We start from the raw sequence: 14027 nt of genomic DNA, 5'->3' as shown, positions 1-14027 counted from the left end.
GATTTTATTTCAAATTTATTTATTTTTCCATTTTTAGTATATTTTATATTTACATTACAAATTTTGAGGATTTCCCTCAATTTTCATGGGATCCAGATTCTGACTTGGTGACAAAAAAAGAATTTTCATAATCTTTTTTGCGATAACGATTGCCTATAATATTTAAAGAATTATCCCTTAATTCCTAACCGTTAAGGAGTTGTACTTCATCATCAGCTCATCTGAATATTACTTGAAAAAATACTACTAACGATCTAAACGTGCCTAATATTTCAGAAATTACCTCTTAACTCCTAACCGTTAAGGAGTTGTACCTCCCATTATCAGTTAACATGAGATAATGACTACCAGACGCAAATATCTGAATAGTTTTAGAAAGTACATGAAAAATATTGTAGGTGTCTATAAAGTATAGAGAGTTGCCCTCGATTTCCCTGGGATCCCATCATCAGATCCTGACATGGTGACAATGGGACCACCTCAAGATAATACCCCTTCCGATAAAAAAATTATTTTCAAAATTGGTCTACAATTGACGGAGTAATCACGTAACAAACATATAAAAAAACATAATAGTAGTCGAATTGAGAACCACCTCCTTTTTTAGAAGTGGTTAAAAATAAAAAAACCTATATTTTAAATATTAGTGTTTTGTATTTTTCTTTTAAATTAATAGCTTGAAAGTAAAGAACAAAACTGTTCTATAACTAAAATAGGTTGATAATATGAATTCTGAGTGTTTACTACGTTACGCTAGTATATTTTATTCGAATTGATTGAAACCCGCGAGTTCGCGCTATCAACGATTTAAATCTAAAGCGAGTTAAGTACCCGACCTACTGAGTTCGTATTCAACTGCAATATTAACTCCATACGAAGTGAATGCGAGCTGATTCGAGCTGCGATTCGAATCAGCCACCATTTCAATTCGGTTTATTCGAATTCAAAACTATACGAGTTGGCCCATCGCTAAACTAAATAGATGATGTAATAACATTAAACATCACAGATTAGTTCAGATTACAGAGACTATATCCAAAGAGAATACAAACAAGGGATAACAGTGCAAACTTCATACAAAATACGTAAAACGATCTACACAACAATCGAAATAGAAACAAGCAAATTATAATTATATAGAAACACGAATTATGTTATAAAAGAAATATATAAATTTTATGTCAAATTTCATGTTCCGATGAATATTTTTTAGTAAAAATAAAGTAATTCTTAAATATATATAAACTATTTTATACAACATTAACTAAACGTTGGTATGATGTTTCCTGACCAAATCCATACATTAATAGCTAATATAGAATTTACACAAGACTGACGATGCCTAAAAAATTTATGTTAAACTTTAAAAACATGAAAGGTAATAATATTTTGTCTATGCCGCTTGAAATAAGTAATGTCAAAAGTATGCTGTACAACCATAGATTAAGGATACTACTTTAAACATACTGTGTTACATAGATTAACAGTACAACTTGTTAATATTCAGTTTCTTTTTTAAACATAACTCTATATATATAATTTTATTTAAAAATTTAGTATTAATTTTAGAATATATCATAGATATCTAAATCGATTTATATAAGTATTCTTAAATCTAAGGATTAAAATTGTTTACTACCAACGCCTGCATAATTATAATGACTACAAAATACTTAGTAGTAAAATTCTTCATTTTATTTTCAAAAGACATATTTCTTTATTAATACTATTAAGTTTAGGTAGTCTCAGGACTATCATAAGTTTAGATAGATTTTATTATGGAAAAAATTTGACTCGAACTTAAATATCAATAAACAGTTTGAGAACCTGTATTTTTTATAAAGTTACCTCTTTTTAATTCGTTGTCCACTTTACAGACATACTGAGCAAAGAATTATATGTACTTTTCATTAATTTATGTTTTTAATTTGTTTTTAGGATTTTAGTATAATATCCAAAGATTTTGTAATTCCTTATTCTTAGACAATATCTTGATCTGTCATCTGTCATTTGTCAATAATTCTGTATATGTGTGATCCATTCTGTGATCTAATTGCTAGCTTGCAATTATTGTGAATATTGTATTTTTCTTAAATTACTTGATCAATTAATTTTGTGTGAAAGTAGTAGAAATAAAATATTTGAGAACGCTGTGTTCATGTTTTTCTCCTATTTGAATAGTCAAAATGTGGGACTCGCCATACTTGACTTGTTTAGTCTTGTATATATTTTCTTTTCAAATTATCGTCACTAATTCTCGTACTTCAAATATTTGGAAACTAAATGTGGACGAAGATCAAATTGTAGATGGATCTACATTATCCCAGGTCAGTAAACTTTTAAAAATTATGTCACAAAACACTTTGATAAATCATTGTATATATGTATAGCTTCGTTCAATATGCTAGACATTAATATCCCGATTACCATGAATTTATAGGTTTATACCACATTTTTTAAGACTATTATTTAAATTAAATATAAAATTGATTTGAATTAAAAGAGAAAGTTGAATTTCTTAACCCTAATTTAAAATTTTGTTTTAGGATGACTCTGATAAGCCAAAAATGACCAAAGAAGACTCAATTTTTAATATAATTACGTCTACTGTTTACTATGGTAACACTTGGACAAAACATGGCTTTGATATGTTTTGTACAGACTGCCAAATGTATGAACAACAAAGGTAATCAATCATTCATAATTCATGAAATTGTGTTATCTAAATATTTACATTTTTGTTTATTCCCACTATATGAATGGATATTGTATTAATAGTGTTATTAAAGTTAGTAAAACCTTTATTATATTATTATAATGTAAGGTAGTGAACTTACAGAATATTGTGACAACACCCTAGCCCTCAGAAATAGAATCACATCAGGAATTACATCAGTGAGGTGCATGGGTATCACAATACATATTGAAATACCAAGAAAACATTTTATTTATATATTGTATGTGGTATTTATTAATTTCACTTTAAATAAAGATTTTATTATTATAATTACAATCCTCATCATTATCATCTCAGCCATTACAATAAAGCCAAGAAATACTTCAATAGTTGGCATCTCTTAATTTATTATTTATATTATTGTTATTCACACAATCTAACAAAAAGACAAGAAATAAAAATAAATTGTATTTTTTTTTTAAAACCTTTTAAATGTACTAATAAAAAGAAATAAAAAATATTCACTTTGTAACATTCTGTCATATGTTGAGTATTAATCTAATTAGTTACATTTATAATATTTCAGAGCTGGCACAGAGAGTGGTGATGAGACTACACCAACAGAAACAAACGGTGATCCTGATGATGAATATTTAGACTGTGGAAAAGCTGTGAACTTTACATATTATGACAATTTGGTTGGTGTAGCAAGACGACACAGGCATCCCAATGTGCCTGAACCACAGGTAATATCTAACTACCCATAAAGATATAGCAGAAAAATACTATGATTAAATACTTAGCAATTAATTAATAACTGTCAATAAGAAAATATGAAACCCATATTCTAAAATTGTTTATGTCATTAAAAAATGTAATTACTGTAATATTGAAACTATGTTATGTGTTGTAACTGGCAATATGAAGATTGGTATCTAATGTCTTGTGCAGTATGCTACTTAGTTTTACTATAACAATGATTTATTTAAATCATGCAACACACATTTGAATATAAGTACTGCACATATAATTATTATTCATACATTATCTCATTTTCAATACAAACACTGATTTAAATTAGACTTATTCACTTACTGGGTGTTGTGAATTGTCTTTGCTTACTCTTGGTTGTAGTAATATGCTTCTTTGAATTAACAATCTGGTATGGGTATTGTCATAGTATTCATCAGAACATAATCTCTTTAATATAAAAGAGCACAATAGAATAATAAATGTATTTATGTTCTCAATTTAATGAAAAAATATAACAAGACTTTTTCTAAAAACATCAATGTTAATAGCCAGTATTAAAACTCCAAGACTCTTGCTTACATCAGTCTACCCTTTAAATACAACACATATCTTGCTGCTTCACTCAGGAATAGGTAAAAGAGTTCTACTTACCCATAAACACACAAAATACCGCCATAATAATTATCATATATATCAGAGAAGTAAATATAGAAATGTATAACAATCTATGCAATTGTATAAATGACCTCTAAAATTGCCTAAAAAATTATACCCACTTCATATTGAACTTTTTGGGAAAGTTATAAGACCCTACATATATGGCCTACTTACCCATGTGATATCTGGCTAGGATATAATTCATATTTCATTTAAATTAGCTCTACCATTTATCATCCAATTATTATAAATGTGAAAATTTGTAAAACTACTGAACGGATATAAATAAAATGTAATACATAGATAGGTTATATTGTAACTTAACACATAGCATAGTTTATGTACTTATTAATTCAAGCGTGCAAAGCTGTAGTATATTGCTAGTAACAAATATTTAAACATCCAACCTTTAAAACTTTCACTTTTAAAATAATAGAATAAATCACTACATAGTATAAAACAAAGTCACTGTTGCTGTCTGTCCGTCCCTATGTATGCTTAAATCATTAAAACTACGCAACAGATTTTGAAGCGGTTTTTTTTTTAATAGATAGAGTGATTCAAGAGAAAGGTTTATATGTATAATACATGCATAATACAGTAGAGAAACACTGATAATTTTAAAGGTTTCTAATGTGATGTGATGTAATATGTAGCCCTGCAAAGCCGGGGTGGGTCGCTAGTATACTATAAATGTATTAATTTATGGTTAATTATTGTAGGTTGCTCTCATATTTACAAAGAAAAAATCATACAAAAATGGTGTGACAGAGCTAGATATAAATGCACTTGAAAAACGACTGAAAAAAGCCAAGAGAGAAAAACCAAAGTCTGTACAATTGTACAATCAGATAGGCAATTTCTGGAGAATTAAAGGAGACACTCGACAGTCAATTGAGTGTTTCAGACGTGCCCTTGCAGTGTCGCCTTATAATGCCGAAGTAAGTTATTGTTGTGTAACATAGATATTCATTAAATATACAATTATAATTTACAAGTACATTTCTTTAAACAGGAAATTCAAACAAAAATAAATCATGCTATACATACTCGCTCCGCCGCGCAAAACAAGCTAGTCACTACTCGAGCAAAAAATTACTATGGCGAGCGAACGAGCGCCTACCTTATACCGCGATTAATAAATTCTCTACCTACCGACTTGCGAAACAATATCACTGTCAAAAACATAAAATTTAAACTGAGAGCTTATTTACTGTTCAACCTTGGTAAAACAGCAGAATATTAATGTAAATAGTGATATTTGAGAACCGAATGTAAAGTATCACACACAAGCCCAAGAGGTTTAAGTGGTATTAAAAATCCAATTTTTTTAAATGCATTTATGTATGATAATTAAATAAAAAAAAAAACATAACATTCCAATAGATTCTGAAAATGAAGTACTGATTTTTTTAGTCAACTTGCAAACTCATTGGAATGTTTCCCATGGAAAAGGAGGCATGTCTAATATTGTCCTATGCTCTTTACATAAATCATCATCCGTTCCTTAACACGTTAATCGCCATGTCAGTCATATGTGTCTGAAGCTAAGATGTTCTACATGAGCCATATCAGACATATATGTCTGACATACGCGATTTGGTAGAAGGCGAATAATGGTATATTGTTTCAGTTGAAAAAAGTAAAGTCACCTATGTGTGACATAAAAAATAGTGCTTTTCTGGGAATTTTGGCAAAAAAAAATTCTGTGATACATTAAGTTTCCTTGATACATTTTTAACTAAATTATCTAAGAAAGTTACTATGGCGATTAATATGTTAAGGTTTCAGCTGGTGGTTAATTTGGACCAAACTTGGCATAGGGTTTTAATTTGAATTAATGTTTTATTATTATCATACATTTTTAACAGACTTAAAAAAAAGGGCCTCAATTTGGTTGAATTTTTTTTTATATTTGTTATCTCGTAATTCCGATGTGTGTTACCGATGTGAATAATTCTTTTTTTATCTGAAACGATATACTCGCAGATTAGTCCCATAACAATTTTATCAAAATCTATTCAGTAATTTAGTTTTTAAATCAAAATAACTTTGCCACAATTGGAATCTGTTTTTTTTATATGAAAGTCAATCTTAAATTATGTAGAAACTATTATAATGATTATTTATGCAAAAAATTAATCATTTTAGTTTTCACTACTTTTTCAAATACTATGTACGATGTCGATATATAATACTTAAAAATCACCTGAAAATATAGGTGCTGCTGAACTTGGCACGAGTACTGTTCACACTGCAATATCTTGACGACGCCATCTACCTGACGCGGCGTTCATTGGAAGTACAACCACCTGACCGCAGTGCGTGGCAACAGTATTTCACTCTTGGAGAAATATTAAAAGCATATGGACATTACCAGGTGAATTTACAAATAAATTTAATGTTTTTCCATCATTGAGGGTAAAAATAGTAAGGAAATATTACTATGTATAAAATCTTGTTTGCTTGTTCTGATGAATTCCATTACATTTTTTGTATCACTTAATAATCAGAATCGTTTTTATATGTTTTAAATAAATTAGTTCAACCAATTCTAGATTCTTAAAGAATACCTTTGATTCAGTATACCTATATGGTTTAAGTTAAATCCCCTATCAATAATATAGAAAAAATTCTTGTAAATTTAGAAAAAAATAGCAACACGTTGGGTAGAAATTGAATATCTAATTCAATTTATCCTCTTCATAAATCATAATAATTATGTTGAATTATATTTTCTCTTTTCAGGAAGCTGCTGTGCATCTGAGACACACTCTCGACTTGAGACCAGATTTTGAACCAGCACTGGCAGCTTTGAAAGATATCGAGAACATACCAGAAGCATCGGTTCACGTTTATACGCTTCTAATTATTGTTTGTTTGGTATGATCCTATTATTAACTTTTAATTAATTATTATTTGTTTAGTATTATCCTATTGGGGACAAAATCAAAAGACTCATTTAAAATAAATGAAAAATCATTCAATCAAACAAAACCTTCATTTCAGGTGATGGGAGTACTCCTAGTAATTCTGTCTTCAGTGGACAGTGGTGGTGATGTAGAAGAACACAAGACCCAACGTCACTTCAACAGGGCGATGGCTATGCGTTCCCTGCGCGGGGTCGCGCTCCCCGGCTCGCGCGGACGCAAAAAAGGAGGCTCGTAAACACAACGGCGTATCTCATGCGATTGGCCTGAGTTTGCTATCTCTAGTTGAGTATTCCTAGTCCATCGAATTTTACCCAATTTTTTTACAAGCTCTTTCTTAATTTGTCATAATCTTATGCTTGACGGTGTTTCTTTATCAGACAGCTCAATCTTCACGTCTTATAAATTGCTAGAAGTTTTACATGTTATGTGATTACATTATTTGATAACTGAATTATCTCTCAATAAAACCATAATTCTAGGCACTTAGAAACATCAAGAGCCTTACTAATCCAGTATTATATTTTACATTTGCTAACCTTGAAAAATCAAAAATTGTACCTTTATACTTTGATAGGTTGTGATTTCAATATTATTTTTGAGAGATTTCAAACTCAGGCATGCCATTGCGAAATTATTACATTTTCTCGCATAAAAAAAAAAATTACGAGTGATATCGATAAAAATGTTTATTTATAATATTGCTATTGATATGCGTGCAGAAAAGAAAACTGATAGATACATTGTGGCACTGTTCTGTTACATCCATCTTTATAAACAGATAATACTATAATATAAAATTGTTTTATAAGCTAACAGAGTAAAATTTTATTTCCAAGCTCTAAAATGTTACTTTATTAGAGAAGAAGAATAGTTAAAAGTTGATAATTAATTACTTTTCATATATTGACTTAATGTTTTCCGACATCATTTGACATGATACGCATTTAGATAATAATAATAATAATCTAAAATTAATGTTTGATTAATGAATAGTTTATGATACTATGCCAAATTGAAAGTTATTTTAATAGTTTAACCATAAGCAAAGAAAGAAATATAAATTCAAAAATATAGCAGTGTAGATTATTATTTCATGCAGTCATAGGAGACTATCATACTGCTTCATGTGGGTGTAGACAGGAGAACCGACAGCTTCTATACTTTAAATACTTATCTCTGTTAGCTTATCAATATTCCTTGTGTTGTGAAATGTAACTAACTTGATGCTATGACAAAATATTAATCGTTGGTTGTGTTTATTATATTTACTTTATGGATGTCATGGAACAGTACTGTCAATCAGAGGCTAAAATGTACAAAAATTATCGTTATGTAAAAGTGACCAATGCGGTCTTGCCATGTTTAATTTGATCTCTGCTTTGTAGTCTTCATCACCTCATAGGCGTTATCTAATGTGGTGTTTCCTTAGCCATTTGGAAAACGTAATATTATCGCTTTTCCATTATATTTAAATTTTACAATTGGTCTACAATAATAAATTAAATCCGCTCCGTTTAATATATTTGTAAGATAAGATTATTCTCATTTTAACAGAAAATGCTTTTCGTAAGCAATAATAGTTAAAAAAATATACTATTTGTAACTAGTTTATAGTATTTTAATAATGAGGAAGCCTGAATTTCTTGTAATTAAAAATGTGGGTAACGTCAAATAATAGAAAACTGCTAAATACACAAGACCTGCGATATTAGACAGGAGTCAGGAATACATTCAGTTGAAGCGTCCATGTCAGCCTCGCAATGAGAGTATCACTTTTGCAACCTAGTCATTCACTTAGACAAGTTTGGTCCGCGCAGTGGCGGGACCCGGTGTGTAATTCGTATAGTAGTGCATGCAAAGTAAACTTGTTAAGTGTTCGTAGTATCTAAGGATTTAAAAGGAGGAGAAAGTCTTAAATTCTGAGATTGGTAAACATGTACCTGTTTTCAGTGGTTCTTTTGTTAATTTTTGACTATTTATAACTTAATACATGATTGTCTTAGCATCTATATTTTGTGTATTTTTTTAATCAAATTTATTTTACCTTTCAGTAATAAAAGAATCTGTAATATCAACACAGTTGCTAGTGTTGAAAAATAATTCTTGTTTCAAATTCGCATATAAGACATACATAGCCTAATTCTTGAGATTTCCATTTAATTGTCAAATTTCATGAAAATTAGGTCAGCAGTTTAATCACACGTGATATATATGGTTCAGCCGTGAAAACATTACTTAATAGATATGTATTAAAGATCAAATTATTATTATGTGAATGTGTAAGCCTCAATTATAAGCGGGCAGTAGCAGCCTGACTTTCATGTATCATTGGACATTCTGAGAAAAACCAAAACTTTTTTAATGCAATCTAACCTATAGACTTGATAGTCCTGAAAAATTATTAAAATTCTTTATCAATATTTAAAATGAGATGGAAAAACAAAACAACAATTTAAAAAATTATATGTATTATAAAATGTATACATGTAACTGAGAAAAAAATTGCCATTACTATAACTATAGCAATTTTAGTAATTTCAAGCCCAAACAAATACCAAAATGAAAGTAGCCTCAGAGCAAACAAACTATTGCAACATCAATAGGTAAAGCAAGATACTTAAATAATGAAATGCATTACTTGTTAATAAAAACAAATGAGATCTATACCCATCAACCTTGTAATAGTTGTTGCCTAAACCACAATTGTCATATAATAATTAGAATTTACAAATAGGCAATTGATTGCATATTACTTATACCTAGATAACCAAAACAAGATTTGTTATAGCTTGTGGTTCATACCAAGTACTTATGTACGACCTTGTTCGTTATTATTGAAGTTGTGATTTATTTGGAAGTTAAGCTACGTCATGAATGCCGAGGCGGAATATGTCATGCTGGACAAAGAATGAATCTCCAAGTGGCTTCAGTACAAAGGTCTGCATGTATGGATGTGGAGGGTCGTCGTCACACTGCAACATAATACAATTACCATTATTGAACAAATTTTATATTCATATGCATTAGTATTTTATTTTATTAAGTGCATGTGATATATATTTGATAGATTCAAATATGACATTTGAATGCTAAATTTCTGACACCATATGAACAACTACTGTACTATATCTACGAGATTTAGCTCTCGTCACATGTTTAATTTTTTTTTACTTTCCAATAGAAGTTTATAAATTCGCATGTATTTTTTTTTGCACTAGAGAACCATTCTCTATTTCTAAAATTATAATTTCAGTTTTATACTACAGATTATTTATTAAATAATTTTTCCAAACACCGGAGTGCATGAACTAAATTTAACAGACTAGAACTATTCCTTGGTGGTTCACAACATAATACTTTCGTTATACGTTTAAATGGCACCTCAGAAGAAGCAAGGAAAATGACAATGTAAGTATATATGTATATACTTACATATAATTACAAGAATGTCTTTGGTTTTGATGCAAAATTTATATTAATAAAGTTAGAAGCAGTGCTTACACATTCAGATTTTTTTAGTTTTATGGATTACAAGTACAAAAAAATAACATTTGCCAGAATTATATAGTTTTAAAGGATAATAGGCAAGCAATATATCATAAATCAAGAAAGTGAGACTTTTCTAATGCCAATAACAATATTATACCAAAAGTAAAATTCACCTGTGAGCTACTGAAATGCAATTGAGGTATAATTATGAAGTTATTACTTTCCTTGCAGTGTGCATAATTATCCATAACTATTTGATAAATTTTAAATATGATGTTTACATGAAATAAAGAGAAATCATGTAAATCAAGCAATTAAATATGTAGGTCTCTTAATTTCTTATGAACCTAATAAATTTTTTTAAACAGAGTCTTAATTATGTTTTCACATTGAAAACACTTGGTAAGTAGTGAATAAATTTTACAGTAATATAAATCATAGTATAAAATTTCAGAAAATAATTTCATAATTATCACAATAACTTTAATATTTTTACGTGAAGAAAATTTGAATTATGGATATGAAAATGTATGATTTCATATCTACAATTTTTTTTCTTGTATATTTAAAAACTGTTAATTGTACTAAAGAAACTTAGGAGAAACATTTTTTTTCTGTTTCCATCATCACAGCACACAGGTACTTCATAGTCCAATATGTGATATAGAATATTATTGACATTAAAAAAGCCAAACAGAAAGTTTCAATGATTGATGACCAGATTCCATGAAGTTTACATAACAAATAATATATAATTATGAAGGTATAAATGTATATTTATTTATATTTCGTAATATAATGATGATATTGTCCATATAATAATAATTTGCTATTATGCCATCAATCAAACTGAACATGAATATACAAAATCATTTATAATTATAATCCATGCATTGTTACAAAAAATGAAATGATACAAACATCACTATATCATCTCACCTTTTGTATAATTAGTTTTATTTTTAGAGACTATCCTGATATATAATGCAAGCAACTCAATATTTTATAAGTTAAAGTCACTTTAGTGAGAATACAGTTTTTTAAAATATATGTTAATGGTTAACAATATCATAGACACAGTGAAGGTGTATGAGTTACAGTGCTGAAGTAAAACACTAATCCACAGTGTAAGGAACAACTAGTAGTCCAATGCCTTTAGCATATCCAGAATATTCAAAACATGATAATTCAGAACTTATTGCTGATATGTTCATCAGATGACTGAAAGGAAAGTGTTCTTTAAACTGCGTACTAATCAATGCTTTCTTACTTTGACTGATGGACAAAATTATATTTAAACATCATGAAGTGCCAGCCGGAATATATCGTGTTCTACATAAAATGAGGTTCCTATTGGCTTCAGAACAAATGTTTGTAGATAAGCATGTGGCTGATCATCATCTGTCTGTTACAAATGTAACAATAACATTATATATAGCATTAACAAGACAAAATCTTATTTTGTTGTATAGTACTTTAAACATACCTGCAACCTCCCGAGGACATTAATTAACACTCCACCATCAAACATAGGTTGTGAATCCACAGAAGTTATTAATCTACCAATTTTTTGAAATGTCAATCCCTGAAATAGTTATGTTGTGCTGAAATTATTTTTGAAACTAATAATAATAATAGACAACGTTTATTAGTTTTCATATTGTAATTATTGTACAATAATTTGAAAACATCTAAAGCTGTTAAAAGGAATCAAACTTCATACATCTGAGGGCCTAACCCAAAATGCTTTGACCTAAGCTAATATATAAGTAGTTTATTTCCCAAATGACAATTAAACCTGAGAATTCATGCAAAACAACATGTAAATTAACATACCACTGAGGTTGTGGATTAATAAATTGATAATATCTATATTAAAGGCAATATTAAAATAAAATAGTGTAGACTTAGAATAAAATATTCTATGTTCTGGTAACTAACTATTGTGCAAATCGGGTTTAAAACTAATCCAAACTAAAAAAAATATTAATATATAATATCTTTAAATATTAATGTTTTTCAAATTTTAACAATTGTAACAATTTTTCATTTATGTAAATTAACAAATATCTAATCATAAATAAAATGTTCTCTTAATTTAAATTTGTTAATCCAAGTTACTTGCATTAAGAAATTAATACATACATTTAATTTTTCCATAATTTTTACAGCACCTTGTAGTTGCACTCCTTCAAACGTCATAAAAGAGGTCTCCACCTAAAATAAAATTAGTAGCATTAAAAATATGCCTATTGGATAGTTAGGCATAACCTCATATTACATGACTCATTTTTATTTTGAGACAATTAATCATGGTTCATTTATTTATTTTATGACTTGAAACATTTCAAGATATAAGCTGATGCAATTTTACAATACTGAGAGTTTACTCACAGTATAATAACACAAGTTGGTACTGAGAAAGTAGTTAAAAGCAACTAAACAAATTTATTAAAGTTCTAGCTTTTAAATTATACCTATTCCATAATTCAATACCAAATATGACAAACAATGAAACGAAAGCTCCTACACGTTGATTCTAGGATGTTAGTTATTGCGAGCTAGTTATAATGGTCGAAACTTTCCTAATAAGAGACAAAGCAAAATGTTAGTATATTTTTCGGCGGGAGCCTGAAGTTAACCTATAAAATAAAATTAGGTCGATTCTAATTTCATAAAGTCCTAGGAAATATATTATATGCATATTAAAAGCATTATAACGATCTGTTATGTATAAAATAACTCACGTTGTACATATTTGCCAGATTTGGTCGTTGTGCCGGATCGTCGAACAATGTGTAATATTGCTGTACGAATCCTTTTCCGATAGCATCGTACTGTGGGTTAAGCGCCATTTAGATGTGTTTTATGTTCAAATATTACTAAAACGACGAAGAAACAGAATTTACGATAAAATACAGGTATAAAATACCCGAACACATCACACGAGAAAATGGTAAATTGCCACCAGTGTTGCTCTCCAAAAATAAAATTTGACAAACATACATAAAAAGACGACAGAATTTATCGCCACAATATAAAAGCTAGCAGCCGCCTTATATTCACGAAACCTGGAAAATGAAATGCATGTTACTAGGCTCACAGGTTTTTTTTTTATATTAAATTAATTAATATGTATATAGCAAGTAATCATTACGTTATAAGAGTTGGCACCAGCCTTATCAACAGAACCTAGAGAAGAAAAAAATGAATGTTTTAACTTTAAATTTTCTAAGTAATAACACAATGAAAATTATAACAAAATAGAAAAATTAACTAATATTTATTATACCACTACCTATATTTGCCTTCATCCTATTGAATGAACAGGAGAGTAATAAAAATTCTCTTTGACGCATTAATCAATAGTTGATATAAATGTTTTTAATAGTGCATTACTTATCTGTAAAAAAAAAGGGATTTTAAATTGTATTAGAACAAAATAACTAAACATAGGTACTTATTTTATTGTCCATATTTATCGTAAAATTTTATTTTATGTAATAGTTAGCATTTTT

The 14027-nt window shown here is 28.7% G+C and overlaps 2 protein-coding genes across 3 annotated transcripts; one reads left to right on the top strand and one right to left on the bottom strand.

The window, feature by feature from the left end:
• The first annotated feature begins 2022 nt into the window (after nt 1-2022).
• Nucleotides 2023-9029, top strand: LOC113517397 (uncharacterized). The gene is made up of 7 exons (XM_026902056.3): nt 2023-2327; nt 2547-2686; nt 3264-3423; nt 4810-5028; nt 6309-6467; nt 6836-6970; nt 7097-9029. The coding sequence occupies exons 1-7, from the start codon at nt 2187-2189 to the stop codon at nt 7253-7255; spliced, it is 1113 nt and encodes a 370-aa protein (XP_026757857.1). The 5' UTR covers nt 2023-2186; the 3' UTR covers nt 7256-9029.
• A 442-nt stretch (nt 9030-9471) lies between these two features.
• Nucleotides 9472-13552, bottom strand: LOC113517458 (probable nuclear transport factor 2). 2 transcript variants are annotated; one of them, XM_031912328.2, is made up of 5 exons: nt 13257-13552; nt 12655-12726; nt 11996-12094; nt 11780-11914; nt 9853-9992 (listed from the first exon to the last, which is right to left on the bottom strand). In XM_031912328.2, the coding sequence occupies exons 1-4, from the start codon at nt 13362-13364 to the stop codon at nt 11804-11806; spliced, it is 390 nt and encodes a 129-aa protein (XP_031768188.1). In that variant the 5' UTR covers nt 13365-13552; the 3' UTR covers nt 9853-9992; nt 11780-11803. The 2 variants fall into 2 exon arrangements, with proteins under 2 accessions (XP_026757925.1, XP_031768188.1); XM_026902124.3 differs by lacking the exon at nt 11780-11914 and having other exon boundaries at nt 9472-9992; nt 13257-13513.
• Nucleotides 13553-14027: the final 475 nt, after the last annotated feature.

This window comes from Galleria mellonella, unplaced genomic scaffold (genome assembly GCF_026898425.1).
Source record: "Galleria mellonella isolate WM207_F2 unplaced genomic scaffold, CSIRO_AGI_GalMel_v1 utg223, whole genome shotgun sequence".
NCBI classification, from domain to species: Eukaryota; Metazoa; Arthropoda; class Insecta; order Lepidoptera; family Pyralidae; genus Galleria; species Galleria mellonella.
This window is presented reverse-complemented; position numbering and strand designations above follow the sequence as displayed.